Consider the following 17,438-nt stretch of genomic DNA (forward strand, 5'->3'; position numbering starts at 1 on the left):
TAACGCTGACAGCCCTAATATATATACAGGACTGTCTCAGAAAATTTGAATATTGTGATGAAGTTCTTTATTTTCTGTAATGCAATTCAAAAAACAAAAATGTCATGCATTCTGGATTCATTACAAATCAACTGAAATATTGCAAGCCTTTTATTCTTTTAATATTGCTGATTATGGCTAAGAAAACTCAAATATCCTATCTCTAAATATTAGAATATCATGAAAAAGTATACTAGTAGGGTATTAAACAAATCACTTGAATTGTCTAATTAACTCGAAACACCTGCAAGGGTTTCCTGAGCCTTGACAAACACTCAGCTGTTATAAATCTTTTTTTTTACTTGGTCTGAGGAAATATTAAAATTTTATGAGATAGGATTTTAGAGTTTTCTTAAGCTGTAAGCCATAATCAGCAATATTAAAAGAATAAAAGGCTTGCAATATTTCAGTTGATTTGTAATGAATCCAGAATGCATGACATTTTTGTTTTTTTAATTGCATTACAGAAAATAAAGAACTTTATCACAATATTCTAATTTTCTGAGACAGTCCTGTATATATTAGTGCTGTGAAAAATAACGCGTTAACTCAGTTAATTCCATTACAGGTTTAACTAGTTTTTTTTTTTTAACGCATTTAACGCATGCGCAGAATGAGCTTCCAATCCGTCTGTTGTTGGTCGTCGGGACGAGAAAAAAAGTCACTTGCAAAATGAGCTTCCAATACACCACTTCAATCTGAACTATGTCCGCTCTCATGCAGACGGTCGTGCTGTTCATCGGTAATGATCCTTCCGCAGGTTCACCTCCGGAAACCTTGTTACCACTTTTACTTCCTGTAGATCAGGGGTCTCAACACGTCGATCGCGACCTGCCAGTCGATCGCGGCGTAGTGTCGGTAGATCGCATGACATGAAAAAGATTGGCCCGCCCCCTGACATGTTCTCTATAGCACGTCTTTGTTCTTTTATTAAACTAAACGTCTGTTGTTGATCGTATCTCCACAGCAGCATGTCATTTCTGTTTCTTCGCGTTGCGTTAACACTTATCGATCTCCGTCTCGCGTGCCACAGAGCTCCGTGCGCGCGCATCGGGACCGAGCAAAAAAAAAGTCACTTGTCAATCTGTCCACCTGTCCGTGTCCGGGCCGGTGAGGTTTCAGCTTTGCAGCGGTGTCCCCGCCGTCCCTTTCATCACGGCCCAGTTCATGAAGAAAACCCACACAGTCAGTTTGCCTCAGCAGCTGCTAAAGGAAGACTAGAGGCCTTTAGATTGTATCATGGTGGAGTTAATGGTTGACAAACAAGAGAAAAATGTTCTGTTTAACCCTCCTGTTACCTTTACATTTACTAACATATTTTATCCTCGGGGTCAATTTGACCCCAGTAATTAAAACCTCCAGAAAATTATTAGAATTAATATTGCTTCCCAAGTTTAAGTGTGAGGTACTTTATGTTTGTTTGTTGACTACCTAAATAGCCCTTTAAATAAATAAAAAAGTTGATATTTCTTATATGTTTGACACAGTGAAAAACAGCCTGGGGTCAAATTGACCCCAAAGAACACCGACATTAAACATTGAATGGGGTCAAATTGACCCGAAAGGTAACAGGAGGGTTAAACATTCTGTTTAGGATGAAGATGTATTAATGTTCCATATGGAAGAAAACTGCTAAATAACTGCTGAGTTGCAGCACCATTGTATAGAAGAATGTATAAATGTATATATCCGTCTTTTGTCATAAATCTCTATGTTCTCACAAAATATACCGAGAATATCGGTAATATGTGATTAATCATGATTAATCCACAAAAACCTGTGATTAACCCGATTAAATTTTTTTATCGTTTCACAGCCCTAATATATATATATATATATATATATATATATACAGTGCATCCGGAAAGTATTCACATCGCTTCACTTTTTCCACATTTTGTTATGTTACAGCCTTATTCCAAAATTGATTAAATTCATTATTTTCCTCAACATTCTACACACAACAACCCATAATGACAAAGTGAAAACTGTTTTTTGCAAATTTTTGCAAATCTGTTCAAAATAAAGAACGAAAACATAACATGTACATAAGTATTCACAGCCTTTGCCATGACACTCAAAATTGAGCTCAGGTACATCCTGTTTCCACTGATTATCCTTGAGATGTTTGATTGGAGTCCACCTGTGCTAAATTCAGTTGATTGGATATGATTGGGAAAGGCACACACCTGTCTATATAAGGTATCACAGTTGACAGTGCATATCAGAGCATAAACCAAGTCAAGAAGTTCAAGGAATTATCTATAGACCTCCGAGACAGAATTGTATCGAGGCACAGATCTGGCGAAGGGTACAGAAAGATTTCTGCAGCATTGAAAGTCCCAATGAGCACAGTGGCCTCCATCATCCGGAAATGGAAGAAGTTTGGAACCACCAGGACTCTTCCTAGAGTTGGCCGCCCAGCCAGACTGAGCGATCGGGGGAGAAGGGCCTTAGTCAGGGAGATGACCAGGAACCCGATGGTCACTCTGACAGAGCTCCAGCGTTGTTCTATGAAGAGAGGAGAACCTTCCAGAAGGACAACCATCTCTGCAGCACTCCACAAATCAGGCCTGTTTGGTAGAGTGGCCAGATGGAAGCCACTCCTCAGTAAAAAGCACATGTCAGCCCGCCTAGAGTTTGCAAAAAAGCACCTGAAAGACTCTGACCATGAGAAACAAAATTCTCTGGTCTGATGAAACAAAGATTGAACTCTTTGGCCTGAATGCCAAGCGTCATGTCTGGAGGAAACCAGGCACTGCTCATCACCTGGCCAATCCCATCCCTACAGTGAAGCACGGTGGTGGCAGCATCATGCTGTGGGGATGTTTTTCAGCGGGAGGAACTGTGAGACGAGTCAGGATTGAGGGAAAGATGAATGCAGCAATGTACAGAGACATCCTCGATGAAAACAAGCTCCAAAGCGCTCTGGACCTCAGACTGGGGCGACGGTTCATCTTCCAACAGGACAACGACCTGAAGCACACAGCCAACATAACAAAGGAGTGGCTTCGGGACAACTCTGTGAATGTCCTGGAGTGGCCCAGCCAGAGCCCTGACTTGAACCCGATTGAACATCTCTGGAGAGATCTGAAAATGGCTGTGCACTGATGCTCCCCATCCAACCTGATGGAACTTGAGAGGTTCTGCAAAGAAGAATGGGAGAAACTGCCCAGAAATAGGTGTGCCACGCTTGTGGAATCATACCCAAGAAGACTTGAGGCTGTAATTGCTGCCAAAGGTGCTTCAACAAAGTATTGAGCAAAGGCTGTGAATACTTATGTACATGTTATGTTTTCGTTCTTTATTTTTAATAAATTTGCAAAAAGCAGTTTTCGCTTTGTCATTATGGGTTTTTGTGTGTCGAATGTTGAGGAAACTAATGCATTTAATCCATTTTGGAATAAGGCTGTAACATGAAAAAATGAAGCGCTGTGAATACTTTCCGGATGCACTGTATATATATATATATATATATATATATAACTCTCAGACAAATGAACACATTAGATGTAATACAAGCATAATTATTAAGGAGTTATAGTGGGGCCTTTAAAACAACATCTGTGTAGGTAGAAATGGGTGAAATTGTGTATATTCTATTCAGTCAATCAAATCAAATACAATACAATATTATTCTATATAATATACCAAACAGAAAGACTGAAAAGGTATAGGTAGAAGCAATTTTTTTTTATATATTCCTATTCTAAATTAATATAAAATAAATCAGAAATACCATTGGAGTTGAGAAGAATTCAGATACTGATGACATTGGGTCAGTTTACAAGGACATACCAACCATCCAACAAATAGTGAAATAGAGCCATGCTGGGAACATAAAACCCCAACAAAGAGCTTCGATTGGGTTGCTCAGGAGAAGGCGAGGGATTAGGTGTATTGGAGAGGAGGTGTTCAGCAGCCATTCCTCCTGGTTACTGCCACAGCCTGAAGTTGATTTGAGCCTCCTTGAACTGATGAGAGATGAATGTGGGTAGTAAGAGGACGTCAGGCCAGAGAGAGGTCATTGCATCAGACTCTTGTGCAATGCTAACAAGTTTGACGTGTTGCCACCGGAGAAGCAGAGGATTTACTATATGAGATATTACAATCACTATTCAGAATCCATCACATGTGGATGGCGGTTCATGTAGTGTAGGTCTCTGCCCATGTTGGAGTAGATGCCCACCAGGCAGGAGACATCAGGCAGTCAGGTCCAGTGGACCCTATGAGACGTGAAGTCACAAAGACTCCGGGGAGGAAGCAGAGTTAATAATGTGTGATGGAGAGAATTCACCCATAAGGAGAGAGAGAAGAGGAGAGAGGTGCTCAGTGTATCCTAAAATGTCCCCCAGCAGCCTTTAAGCCTATAGCAGCGTATCTAGGGAAGGAGGTTACAGCAGCAAAAAGGGCTTTGAGGGGTGGGAGAACTATTTTTAATTTAAAAGTATGTAAATCAGAAGCGAAAGTGGTGATTAAGGGACAACTCAAAACGATATTCAATTAAATTCAGTTTATTTTGTATAGCCCATTCTCACAAATTACAAATGTGCCTCAGAGGGCTTTACAATCGGTACACATAGAAATCCCTGACCTTTGACCTCACATCGGATCAGGAAAAACTCCCAAACAACCCTTCAGGGGGGAAAAAAGGAAGAAACCTTCAGGAGAGAACAGAGGAGGATCCCTCTCCAGGATGGATAGAAGAATAGATGTCATGTGACCAGAAGGACACATTAGAGTTACTTAAAACACATTCAATGAATATGACAGAGTGTATGAATAGTTGGTAGTAGACATGGACCACGATCCAGACCTCCATGATCCATCAGCCACATGGAGGTGGCAGAATGAATGTGAAAAAGGGAGCAAAGGAAGATATCTGTTGAATAATAAACCACTGGTTGGGAGTGCAGGATCTAGTGGACGGAATAGAAAAGAGGAGAGGGTGATGACAAGGCTAAGGAATGGTTAAGAACAAGGCTAAGAGAGATGGGAGAGGGAAATATAATGAATGTACTAAAGAAAAGCTTTATTGATGAATGTTGGGACATTCTTATGGGATATTCTGGAGTCAACAAGACTAATGAATATAATCTGAGAATTCATTTTATTGGGAGTTTAGAGTCGAGCCGCTACTCCTTCGTGTTGGAAGGAGTCAGCTGAGGTGGTTCGGGCCTCTTGGAAGCCTCCCATTAGAGGTTATCCAGGGAGGTCCAACTGGGAGGGGAACCCGGGGAAGACCCAGGACACGCTGGAGGGATTACGTCTCCCATGGGCTGGGAACGCCTCGGGATCCCCCAGGATGAGCTGGAAAGTGACCCCGGACTAAGGGAATGAAAATGGATGGATGGATGGAACTCATTTTATTTGTATGTTTGTTTGGTTGTTTGGTTGGTTTTCATTTGGTTTTAAGAGATTTACTTTCCTGAGGTCTACACTCCTGATTAGTGGGTGGTGGTAATGCACCCGGAAGCTGTTTACCAACCGCCATGAAAAGCAGAAGAAGAAGAAGAAGAAGAAGCTACAGTTCGCTTCCTGCTCGAACTTAATTAAACGGGTTAGGGGTTCGGGTTAAATGGGGAGTGTGGGAAGACCAAGTACTTTCATTCATCATTGATTTACAAGGCTATCTGTATAGTGTACTGTCTTTGGCTAATTGACCGTAAATGTCAACCCTGTAATTATGGATGGGCTATTCATTGCACTAAAGGTTAATTGACAGTGAACCAAAAAAGGGATACGACTGTGCATGGACTGATTTGACCTTTGCTTACTGTAAAACAGGGATTCCCAAAGTGTGGTGCGCGCACCCCTGGGGGTGCGCGAGCTGCCTCTAGGGGGTGCGCGAGCTGCCTCTAGGGGGTGCGTGAGAGGAAAAATGTAATGGTGGTCTAATGGTGTAATAATTAATATTAAACATTCTCAGGGCTCTCAAGTGTCATTTCGGTCTTAACTCACGCACTCCCGCCACACATCGTATTTCTTACGCTGAAAAAAACTCTCGGCTATTTAATGTTTGAATGCAGGGGTGCTCAATACGTCGATCGTGGTCGCCGCAGAGCTCCGACGGCGGTCTGCGCGCATCGGGACGGAGCAAAGAAAAAGTCACTCGCCCCCCCCGGCAACAACTCCGTTGCGTTTTGTTTTTTTAAGGTGTGGGGGATTGGGGGTGCGTGAACCCGGTCGGGATGTAGAAGGGGGTGCGTGGCCTAAAAAGTTTGGGAACCCCTGCTGTAAAATATCACTCTTAAGAAGTCAAACTAGTGAGTCTCCCTCCAGCCCTCCCAACCCGAGAAAGACCAAAGAGGAGATTCGTATTCAATGCCAGAGACCGTCTTTGTCCCAGAGACCGTCTTTGTCCCTTTATAGATATGGGTAATAAAGCTGTGCAGTCCTCAATATACAAAAAGCCACTGCACTGGATCCTGTGAGGGTCACCTTTTGTAGTAATCATCAGAGGTAGGTCGCCCTTGAGAGGAAACTTGGCTTTATAGTGAGTGCAAATACACTCTTGAAAGTAGTGACGTGCATTTTATGGTACACTGCTTTATATGCACCCACTCATTTTCTATTCAATTCAATCCAGTTGATTTTGTAAAGCCCAAAATCACAAATGTGCCTCAGAGGGCTTGACAATCTGTACACATACGACATCTCTGTCCTAAGACCTCACATCGGATCAGGAGAAAAAACCCTTTCACGGGGAAAAAAGGGAAGTAATGATGGTGATCTTCTCAAAAACACTCTCACCTCAGTGATGTTGGAGCCCCACAGGGAACTGTTCTGGTTCCCTTCCTGTTCACCCTGTTCACCACTGACCTCCTTCAGAACAACTCAGGGTCATGCCACCTGCAGTAGTTCTCAGATGACTCTGCAGTGGGCGGGTGTATAAAGGATGGACAGGAAGTGGAGTACAGGGCAGGAGTGGATGACTTTGTGGAGTGGATGACTTTGTGGAGTGGAATGGTAGAAATCACCTGCTTCTGAACGTGGCCACGACCAGAGAGATGGTGGAGGACTTCAGGAGGAGGAGGACGGCTCCTCAACCGCTGAGAGTTCTGGGAGAGGACGTGGACATGGTGCAGGAGTACATTTCAAGGTGAGAGTCTTCTTGCCCGCCACCAAAAGTACATTTATTAAATATTTGTCTCATTTTACCTTTGCATTGAAAATGCGGAAAGGTTATGTTTTGATCGCCGTGTGTTTATTTATTTATTACCTTCACATTGAAAATGCGGAAGGTTATGTTTTGATCGCCGTGTGTTTATTTATTTGTATGCGTGTTATTCGCATAACTCAAAAAGTATTAAACCGAATCGCATGAAATTTGGTGGGATGATTGGTTATTATCCGGGGACCATTTGATTGGATTTTAGGATCAATCGGGTCAAAGGTCAAGGTCATGAAAAGGTCAAAATCTTCTTTTTTACCATAGCGCGGTCAATTTATATCCATTTGGCATGCAACTAATGCCAAAATGTTCATAATTCAATGCCCAATATTGTGATATGCGAAGGTATGCGCTCTACCGAGTGCCCATTCTAGTTTTAGGTAAATATCTAGGTATAAGAGACTTTCAATGGATTCACTGGAGGAGTTAGCAGTACAGTCAGAAGAGAAAGTGATATGTTGTGGAGCTCATGACACATTAAGGGGTAGTGGAAATGATGACAGTATAATGGTGACAGAAGAGTTGATGTGTGTGCTGACATGATGGAACTGGTACAGAGTCTGCTATAGACCTTCAGTATCTGATTCATTGGCAGGTGTTAGCTCCTAGGAGGCAATAAGAGGAACAACTGTAGAAAGTGATCACTATCCAATAATGATTGAAATGGAGTGGAGTGTATCAGAATAGGAGACCACAGAGATGATCTTTCGGCAGCGCTGACTTGGAGACATTTAGAAGGGTTAGTGATCAAGAAATGAAGGAGGTGTGTATTAATGAAGGTGTCGAAGAGTTAAATGATTCTGTCTGTCAAGCTATTCTGGAGCAGTGCATGAAGGAGAGAGGGAAGCACAAAAAGGAGATTGTACCTCGGTGGACAAAGTAGTGTGATGAAGCGGTTCAATCTCGAAGTAGAGCTTTTAAAGTGTTATCAAAAATAATTATAGTTTTCAGAATATTATTGAATATAAAAATTCAGACAAATGTCAGGAGAATCATAAATGATACAAAGAAGAACTTTAGGAGGAAGATTAGCGTTAGTCAATAGGAAGAGAGACACCAATGTATGAAGTGTGGAAAAGGATCAAAAGAGACAGTCCTAAATGATGGGAGTGAGACATAAACAGCAAGATGTTGGCAAAAAACTCTTAATAAAATTGATAGTTTGAGACAATGCTTGTGAAAAGCAAGGGAAACTACAATAGTGAAGAATTTATATGTTTTACAACCTTTTACAAAGACAGAACTGACCAATGTCTCAAGAAAACCAAAATGTCGGCACCAGGCAAGGATCAGATTTTTTATATTGTGAAAAACAAAGTGAATCGTCAGAGGATATTATTATATAATAATGTTTGGGAGGGAGCTATTGTAGTCCCGATATGCAGACACGGTGAAGATTGCACAAACCCAGGGAACTAGACCAACATCTTTAACATCGAATATCTGCAAAATAATTGGAGAAGATGATAAATGAAAGATGAACATATTGTGTTGTAAGGTCCTGGGACAGGAATGTCGTTTGTGTACAGATTGTAAAGCCCTTTGAGGAAAAATTTGTAATTTGTGATTTTGGGCTATATAAAATAAACTGAATTGAATTGAAATGTAGAAAGTAAAGGATATATCCTGTATATCCAAATACCAGATTGGTTTCAGGAAAATGGAAAGCTTTATGTTTGTAACATGACATTAGGAAAGAACAGGTAAATAAAGAAAGTGTTGTGGATGTCTTCTTTGACATATAAAGTAGTATTGTATGGGTACAGGTTGGTGTCAAAGGAAATGGCAGATAAAGCTGCAAAAGAGGCAAAAAATAGCTGCACTAATGTGGCAGTCAACGTCAGTCAATCAGAAACCAATAGTTTTAGTCTAAGATGAAACAGATGTGGCAGAAGCAATGGGAGGAGAACAGAAAAGGATGATGTTTTACCAAATTCAGAGGAAAGTACATTTTGATAAAATAGATACACTGCAAAAACACTAAAAAAATAAGTGTAATCAAGTTATAATTCACTATCTTAGACTAACACATTTTATTATTTTTAATAATAATATTTTAGTATTATTTGTCTATATATTTTGATGAAATAATGGAAGTAACTTGAACCACTTCATACAACCCTCCATACCAGTTGGTGGCGGTAACGCACCGATGGGGTCTTTTCCACCCGCCAAAAAACCACGAAGAAGAACCACAGAAACAGTAGTGGGCGGAGCCGAGGAAGACTTCTTCAGTCTCACCCAGGCGGGCAGGAGATCGAAATGGCGGCTCCAGCAGAGAGGATGGAGGTAAGGTGTTACAATAGGAAAAAACAATATAACTCGTCACTTTTTATTGTAAACTATATACGCGCGTGTTTTCCCTTTCTCCCGGAAAAAAAGTTAACGAAAAATGGTCCTAACGTTGGGTGTTTTTGTGATGCCATTCGCGCCAGTTCGCATCCATCTTAACTTCAGCTAGCTCCCGGTACTTACGTTGAAGTGATGCAGCTGCGGTTCATTCATTAAAGAGTCGCTTATCTCCCCGAGCAGGGACGCGGTCGCTGCTCTCTGCTCTTCGTTCCCTGTGTGTTTGCTCATGGGCGACGTTACACGTCCCAGCTCCGCGTGTCCACAGACAGGATTTGCTTTGTGCGACATACAGCCGGCCTTTTGAGACCGCATGGGAAATAACGTGTTAGCTTCCGAGTTAGCTTAGCGTCAGTCACCGCCTCAAAGTAGGATGCTGCTTCTTTTTAAACCCTCTTCCACGGTGCGCGTGCTCCAATCTGATTCAACAAGTGCGCCACAATCTTTTTCGTACCGTGCTGGTTTGGTTTATTAGCGGCGTCAATATTAAATTAGCTGACTTTAAATGTTATTTGTCGCCAATTAGTAGTTAAATCGGTTAAGTTAATAATAATAAACCGCGTAAAACGTGATTGTCACTCCTCGGCTCCCGTCGGACAGCTGGCTTGTGGCGTAGTTTAGACTCTGTGGCAACCTTGGAAGAGGAAGGCCAAGAGCGCATCACAGTACTATGACCCATGTGCTCCCGTCTTTTGTGCTACGGAGAGAGGGGGGGGGTCAATCTCTGAAAGTCTCACTCAAAGCAAACATTTTCTCTTCAGGTAGAAGTTCTTACTCCAGCGATGTTAAGTATATGAAATTATACACAATAGTGGGGCCATTTTTTCTTGTGGATGCAATTCAGAAAGTGATGGTGTTGCAATCAATTAGTGGCCGTATTGTTTCCATGTGACTGGATGGGATCTTTTGAGACACTCAAGTGCCACATTGGGTCCAAATATATGCAAGAAAATAATACTAAGATCAACAGTAGGCATTGTTTGGGTTTAGCTACTTGACCATTGTTTCTGTGATACGATGGTATAACACAAAGATGCTTTTTACCTTTACAGAACAAAGCAAACTGTTCCTCTAAATAAGTCAATGGAAGGGGAGAAACCATTCATTATGTATTGAGCTCTTTTGGCTGTCATCTACTTGTAGGACTCCCTTCTCAGTTTCTATCCTGTTTCGCCAATACCATTTAGATGATGGGTAAAAAGTCCAATTCCTGCTTTGCTAGGATGAGGGATCAGTCGTCCCTTAGCTTGGCGGCTGCGCTACAACACATCATGTGATCTGTATTGAGACTCGCGCGGTGTAGATTTCTGAATGCACTCGTCTTGTTTTTTATGCGCTTGCATCTCCGAGTTGAGGGTACTGTTCTTTAAACTACGTCTGACACACTGACTTGATAAGTAATGAAAATTCAAAGTAGCAAAGCACACGCTTGCTTCAGGTTGTAATTGTGTGTCTTTTGTTGAGATTTCTCAGGGGGAGAACTCAGCCAAGCCTGCAGCCGAGGATATGACATCAAAGGACTACTACTTTGACTCGTACGCGCACTTTGGCATCCACGAGGTAATTTATCTTCAATCAAACACCTTTCATATTCAAATGTGAAAACTTGACCAAGTATCCTTTGTCACAAGATCTTCACCCTCTGCTATCATTCAGCCGTTCCCTTTGTTTTACTGCCACTGTAGGAGATGCTGAAGGATGAGGTTCGCACGCTGACATATCGCAATTCCATGTTCCACAACAAGCATCTGTTTAAGGACAAGGTGGTGCTGGATGTGGGCAGTGGGACGGGCATCCTGTGCATGTTTGCTGCCAAAGCCGGAGCCAAAATGGTTATAGGGGTACGTGTCGGTCTACATCACCACCAAGCCATTGGTGCTGCACTTTGACCGACGCTCATTGCTGCTTCATAGCGGCATAGAAAGACGAAGTGTGTATTAAAATGTTGGGCTTTGTCTTCCTCTTAATAGATCGAGTGCAGCAGCATCTCAGACTACGCTGTGAAAATTGTCAAGGCCAACAAGATGGATGATGGTAAGCTCATAGAATCTATTAATATGGACACCTTCAGGGTGCCGACTTGTTTTATATGTGGGTGAGAGAATAAATGTATGACTTATTCTGTCTCCAGTTGTGACCATCATCAAGGGGAAGGTGGAGGAGGTGGATCTGCCCGTGGAATCAGTGGACATCATCATATCCGAGTGGATGGGCTACTGCCTCTTCTACGAGTCTATGCTTAATACAGTCATTTATGCCAGGGACAAATGGCTGGTACGTATTAATATTTGTTCATCTGAAACATTTAGCCGTCAGTCAGACATAGTTTTTAATAAAGCAAATCGGCAGGCTATGATTTAAAACCAAATACTCTCACACGCCCAATTCTGATGTTTCCCCCACGACAGAAGCCAGATGGACTCATCTTCCCTGACAGGGCGACTCTTTATGTCACCGCCATTGAAGACAGGCAGTACAAAGACTACAAAATCCACTGTGAGTAGTCCTCCACTCATTGGCTCACGCTGGTGCTGGTGCGTTTCCCATGAGTCGACTCATCATGGGTTAGCGTCTCGCCGTATGGCAACGAGACCATTTCACTGTTGTGAAAGTAAATTACAAATCTCAGTGCCCAGTTTAATTCCTGCTGCAATGTATGAATGAAATCAGCTTATAATAGGCATGAGAATCCCTCACCTTTCGGCGAAATTCGTCGTTTTGAAACCAAAATAGGTGACTTACGTGAATCATGTAGATCCGAAGAGTTTTTGTTTTGGGGTGGGGGGGGGGGGGTGGAGGAGTCAATTGGCCGGCCGGCGTTTATGAGATTGTAGTGGGACACGGAGAAAATGTGGAGTGGTGCTCTTTGCAATAAAACGTCTTTGATGGGACGTGTCTCGGCCAATCAGCGTCAAGATGTCTAAAGCGTTTGGTGGTTTAGGTTAGCTTGTATGTTAGCCCGCTACATCTGCTGCTGTCACGCTGCACGGTGTAGCGATGCTAACAAAGTACCCTTATACGTTAAGAGCGATGTGATTTAGCATATTTTTAGTATCGATACTTCGTTAAAAGAGCGATCAGAGCGCACACGCTGCTCCGTGTCGGCGCTCACAGCGAGAGGCGTTAAGTGGCGGAATTTTCGGGCTTTAAAAATAAAAAAGATGCCAGAAGTGAAATGTTTAAGTTCAGTCTGTAAAGTTCTGTAACTCTCCAGCTGCTCATCCTGATGAACTCGGTCAGATACTAACGGCCTCATATTGTATAATCAATGCTATGATGGCTCCATGTAGTTTCATTAATATCTTGCTGTAGGCTAAAACTAATATTACTGCCATTTGTTAAGTGTTGAAAAAGATGGTAAGTGAACCATACAGATATTTTATTTATTACTATTATAGATAAATATACCAGTATTGTATTTATGGTATGCTGTTTTTATGTTATTGTATCAGTATCATGATATTTATGGCAGGTATGGTATAGAAGATCGTGACAACCAGGTAGAGGCAGAACAGACTCAAGGAACAGACTCAAGGCTCAGCAGAGCACAAGACTTGAAGACTTGTTCACGCCACAAAAAAAAGGAAGTTGATTCATGAATGACCATATTATACACAATATTACTATTATTATAGGGCCCGATCACTGACTTGGTGTCAGAATGGAGGACCTATAGATTATCATACGTCCAACAGCGATGTTCGTGGAAGTCCCCCCCCGCGCCTATCCTTCTCACCTTTTTCACCCCTGACTCGTTTTCATGCCTGTGATAAGAAGTAAACATGGACCCACGCTGTTGCCTGGCAATGACATTGAGTTTACGTGGTTGACCCCGCCGTCTGGTGTCCACATGTAATGTTGTCAGGGAACTGACGTGTTTGTTGTCTGCTTCAGGGTGGGAGAACGTGTACGGTTTCGATATGTCGTGCATCAAGGAGGTGGCCATCAAGGAGCCTCTGGTGGACGTGGTGGACCCGAAGCAGCTGGTCAGCAGCGCCTGTCTAATCAAGGTGGGTGCATGAACCGCTGTGACATAACACCGGGCCAGAGGCCGTGGCCGTTTGTGTGTTCGGTGTCTGACGCCGTCTTGTCTGCTCAGGAGGTGGACATCTACACAGTGAAGGCAGATGACCTCACCTTCACCTCGCCGTTCTGCCTGCAAGTGAAGAGGAACGACTACGTCCAGGCTTTGGTCACCTACTTCAACATCGAGTTCACCCGCTGTCACAAGAGGACCGGCTTCTCCACCAGTCAGTCTGCTTTCTTCACACGATAAACACGCCTGTTGTCCTCTCCCAGTAGTCAGAGGAAGTCTGTCAGTGCGATGGTCCTCCGGTCGCTAATGGACGATGAACGCTCCTAAAGGGCTGTGCTGGGATTCACGGCTTCTCACAAATCTCCATTGTGCCGTATATGTTTTACTCATTTAATGTCATTTTAATAATTTAAAAAAATTATCTTAATTATGTTTTTATTAACATTTATATCTAGAATTATTTGTAGGATACCTGTTTGTAAATATAAATGGTAGCTGCAGCTCTAAGATCCCTGAAGGCTGAAACGGAAAGTTTCTTTATTTCTATTGAAGGTTATTTAAATGTGGCAGCAGTCGCCTCAGTAACTGACAGATTCTGTTTTTGGAGCAGACTGAATTCATGCTCACTTTATCTCCACCCCTCCCCCTCAGGCCCAGAGTCTCCCTACACCCACTGGAAGCAGACCGTCTTCTACCTGGATGAATACCTGACAGTGAAGACTGGGGAGGAGATCTTTGGCACAATCACCATGAAGCCGAACCTCAAGAACAATGTAAGCCGAGCTCCTCCCTGATCTCCTTCTCTCTGCTGCGCTTCAGGCGAGGTGTGTGTTACCGTGTTGTCTGACTGGTTTGTGTTGGCTTGCAGAGGGACCTGGACTTCAACGTAGACATCGACTTCAAGGGTCAGCTGTGTGAGGTGTCGAAGACATCGGAGTACAGGATGCGCTAGAGGCCTCCGCCCCGTTAGTTTGTCTTTAGTAGAGGACAGATTATACTGTTTGACTCTGAGTCTCCACAATAGTTTGACGCTCCCCATGCAGCAACATTTTATTATCTGTCTTTTCTTGTCATTTTCTTGTTCAGACATGAACGGTATTTAAAAAGATCTTCACAGACTTGGGGCGGTGGGGTCAAAGGTCATTGTTATGGCGGTTTCGTCACTGACGGTGTTCGTTTCCAACATCTTGGGTTCTGCTCGGGGTTTTTTGTCCTGTGCATGCCTGTATGTAATGTCATCCAGACAGACGCCACAGCCCTGCCGACATGTCTCCTCTCCTCACCATACTGCTGAGTCACTGTGGCCCTCCATTTGTCATGACTCAGCTTTTGACCCCCCCCCCCCCTTGCTTTTCAGACTGGAAGTTATGTGTTGCTTTTCAGATTTCTGTATTTGCAAGATTTACCTGTGAACCAGTTAATAACAAACCTCTGTAACTGACGAGCCAACTGTCCACCAAACACCTCAGACCACATGGATCTAAAGAGAATATGAATAAATAGAAGGATGAGGTTCTGGTGTGAAAGGGAACCTGGTTAGGAGTCACGGCGGCGCCTGTGAAGAGTCATGCGTATTCTACACGGTGCAGATTACATATTCATCATCCTAGTGTAATGTTTTAGCATGTCGATGCTTTGTCATTTTAACAGGAAATGGTTATGTTGGCTGTAAATGAAACTGCTTTTTTTTTGGTAAAGCTTCTTCCAATTAAACGTTAAAAGTGAGTCTTATGGTTTTAGTTGTCTTTGTTTGTTTGTTGTTGCAGTGCCACAACTTATGTTGGCGTTTAGCTGCTGTGAGCATCAACGACACGCTTGACGTCAACAACCTGCTTAGAATTTGGTGTAGTACAGATCTGGGACCAGTCGACACACTCCAGTTGATTCCAAGCCTGACCAGAAGGCTGCAGCCTCGCCCTGTGTGTCATTGGCTTCGATCGGGTCCCCTTAAAGAACCCCCTTCCAGAGCAGCAGGGTCCAGTCGGCGTCAGTCTGGTGTCCTGGGGCCCACACATGGATTACTCTGACTTTCCACATTTAGATTTTTCTCCTTTTTTTGTATTTTGTTTCATCTGCTGCTTTAAAAAAAAAAAACCTCTGTAAATGTAACTTCAAAGTGTTGTGAGTGCCCTCATTTATTTTCATTTACCTTATTGAGATGACTACGACATTCTTTAAATATTCATAATCTTAACAACTGAGCATCTGTAATATAAAAAATTATCTTTGTTTTATTCCTCAAAATCATGGAGCCTTGAAATGATTTTTTACAGCTGCAAACAAGTCTGATAAAATGACAACTTCTCCCTTCCAAGTCAATATTTGCTCGGCATCAGCGTATTAAATTGGTATTTAGTACACTTCATATCAGCCAACTTGTTTGTCGTCATGCAACACAGCTGCTCCGGTTTAGTGTTAGTGGTTGGAGGGTGTAGGTAAGGAGCTTCTGTATGACTGCACCCATGGGGTGAGGATGGTACCGCCCCAGCCTGTAGTTCGCTTTCCTTCCAGCCAACAGCACTACAAGTATATAATATATTGGATTACATTGTAAACCTGGAATTTGCAGTTATTCTCAATGAATTAAACCATGAAAGCAGTTGCACCGTGGTTACCGAGTCAGGCTTGATTGATCCTGCTGCCCTCAGTACAGTCAGCAATTGAATCTTTACAAGGTGCTTTAATGTGACGTCTGCATGCCCACTGGCATCAGCTCTTAAATGGACCAACATGCGAGTGTTTTTCCACGTGACACTCCTGGAATGAAATAAAAAGTTATAACGGTAACTCGGGTTCTGTGAATACTCAGCTGACCCAGATGATTCTGAGAGGCTGGCTGTAGGCCATGTAGGCATTACAGAAAAGAGTTTACAGTATGTGTATGAACCTCAAGTTACATATGGCAAGCTTTGATTGTTTACTCTATTTACTTCTTTGATAATATAAAATATCCCTAAGAATATAACATTTTCCATAACATCACCCACATGAATGTTTATAGGGAAACTTGACCTGCGCATTTAACACGTCTAGCCCTCCCACCCACTTAGCTTATTTACATAAAGTGAACTAGAACGGGCGCTCGGTAGAGCGCATACCTTCGCCGCAGCCACATTTTGGCATTAGTTGCATGCCAATTGGATACAAATTGACCGCGCTATGGTAAAAAGAAGATGTTGACCTTTTCATGACCTTGACCTTTGACCCGATCGATCCCAAAATCTAATCAAATGGTCCCCGGATAATAACCAATAATCCCACCAAATTTCATGCGATTCGGTTTAATACTTTTTGACTTATGCGAATAATACACACACACAAACAAACACACACACTTACAAATAAATACACAGCGATCAAAACATAACCTTCCGCATTTTCAATGCGAAGGTAAATATTTCTGAAAGCATGGAAGAAGCTATGATGGAATTGATTAAGAATATAACTAGAACGGGCACTCGCCGCAGCCACTTTTTTGGTACCTTTTCATGACCTTGACCTTTGACCCGATCGATCCCAAAACCTAATCAAATGGTCCCCGGATAATAACCAATCATCCCACCAAATTTCATGCGATTCGGTTTAATACTTTTTGAGTTATGCGAATAACACACAAACACACACACAAACAACAACAAAAATACACAGCGATCAAAACATAACCTTCCGCATTCTGAGAATGCGAAGGTAACTAGATCCCTAAGTGTCCACCAGGTGGCGACCTCCAGGTCTGGAAAGTTCAGCCAGAATTAATAAATAATTCAAATCAAAACTTTAAACTCAAGAACAAAAGGAACTGCGTGGCCACAGCAAAGACACATTAATAAAACAAAAACACAA

General features: G+C 42.5%; 1 protein-coding gene across 2 annotated transcripts; it reads left to right on the forward strand.

Moving 5' to 3' along the window:
* The first annotated feature begins 9,445 nt into the window (after window positions 1–9,445).
* Window positions 9,446–15,323, forward strand: prmt1 (protein arginine methyltransferase 1). 2 transcript variants are annotated; one of them, XM_056411065.1, is made up of 10 exons: window positions 9,446–9,502; window positions 11,036–11,122; window positions 11,248–11,403; window positions 11,533–11,596; window positions 11,694–11,836; window positions 11,971–12,058; window positions 13,457–13,572; window positions 13,662–13,812; window positions 14,250–14,371; window positions 14,467–15,323. In XM_056411065.1, exons 1-10 carry the CDS (start codon window positions 9,476–9,478, stop codon window positions 14,548–14,550), a joined length of 1,038 nt encoding a protein of 345 aa, XP_056267040.1. In that variant the 5' UTR covers window positions 9,446–9,475; the 3' UTR covers window positions 14,551–15,323. The 2 variants fall into 2 exon arrangements, with proteins under 2 accessions (XP_056267040.1, XP_056267039.1); XM_056411064.1 differs by having other exon boundaries at window positions 9,456–9,502; window positions 11,027–11,122.
* The last annotated feature ends 2,115 nt before the right edge of the window (window positions 15,324–17,438 follow it).

Source organism: Pseudoliparis swirei, unplaced genomic scaffold (genome assembly GCF_029220125.1).
Source record: "Pseudoliparis swirei isolate HS2019 ecotype Mariana Trench unplaced genomic scaffold, NWPU_hadal_v1 hadal_49, whole genome shotgun sequence".
Classification (NCBI taxonomy): Eukaryota; Metazoa; Chordata; class Actinopteri; order Perciformes; family Liparidae; genus Pseudoliparis; species Pseudoliparis swirei.

Excerpts from the sequence above, each read along its gene's own strand:
- prmt1 (XM_056411064.1), top strand. The coding sequence starts at position 9,476 with ATGGCGGCTCCAGCAGAGAGGATGGAG. Across the intron at positions 11,123-11,247 it reads CGCACTTTGGCATCCACGAG|GAGATGCTGAAGGATGAGGT; the intron begins GTAATTTATCTT and ends CTGCCACTGTAG. Across the intron at positions 11,404-11,532 it reads GAGCCAAAATGGTTATAGGG|ATCGAGTGCAGCAGCATCTC; the intron begins GTACGTGTCGGT and ends TCCTCTTAATAG.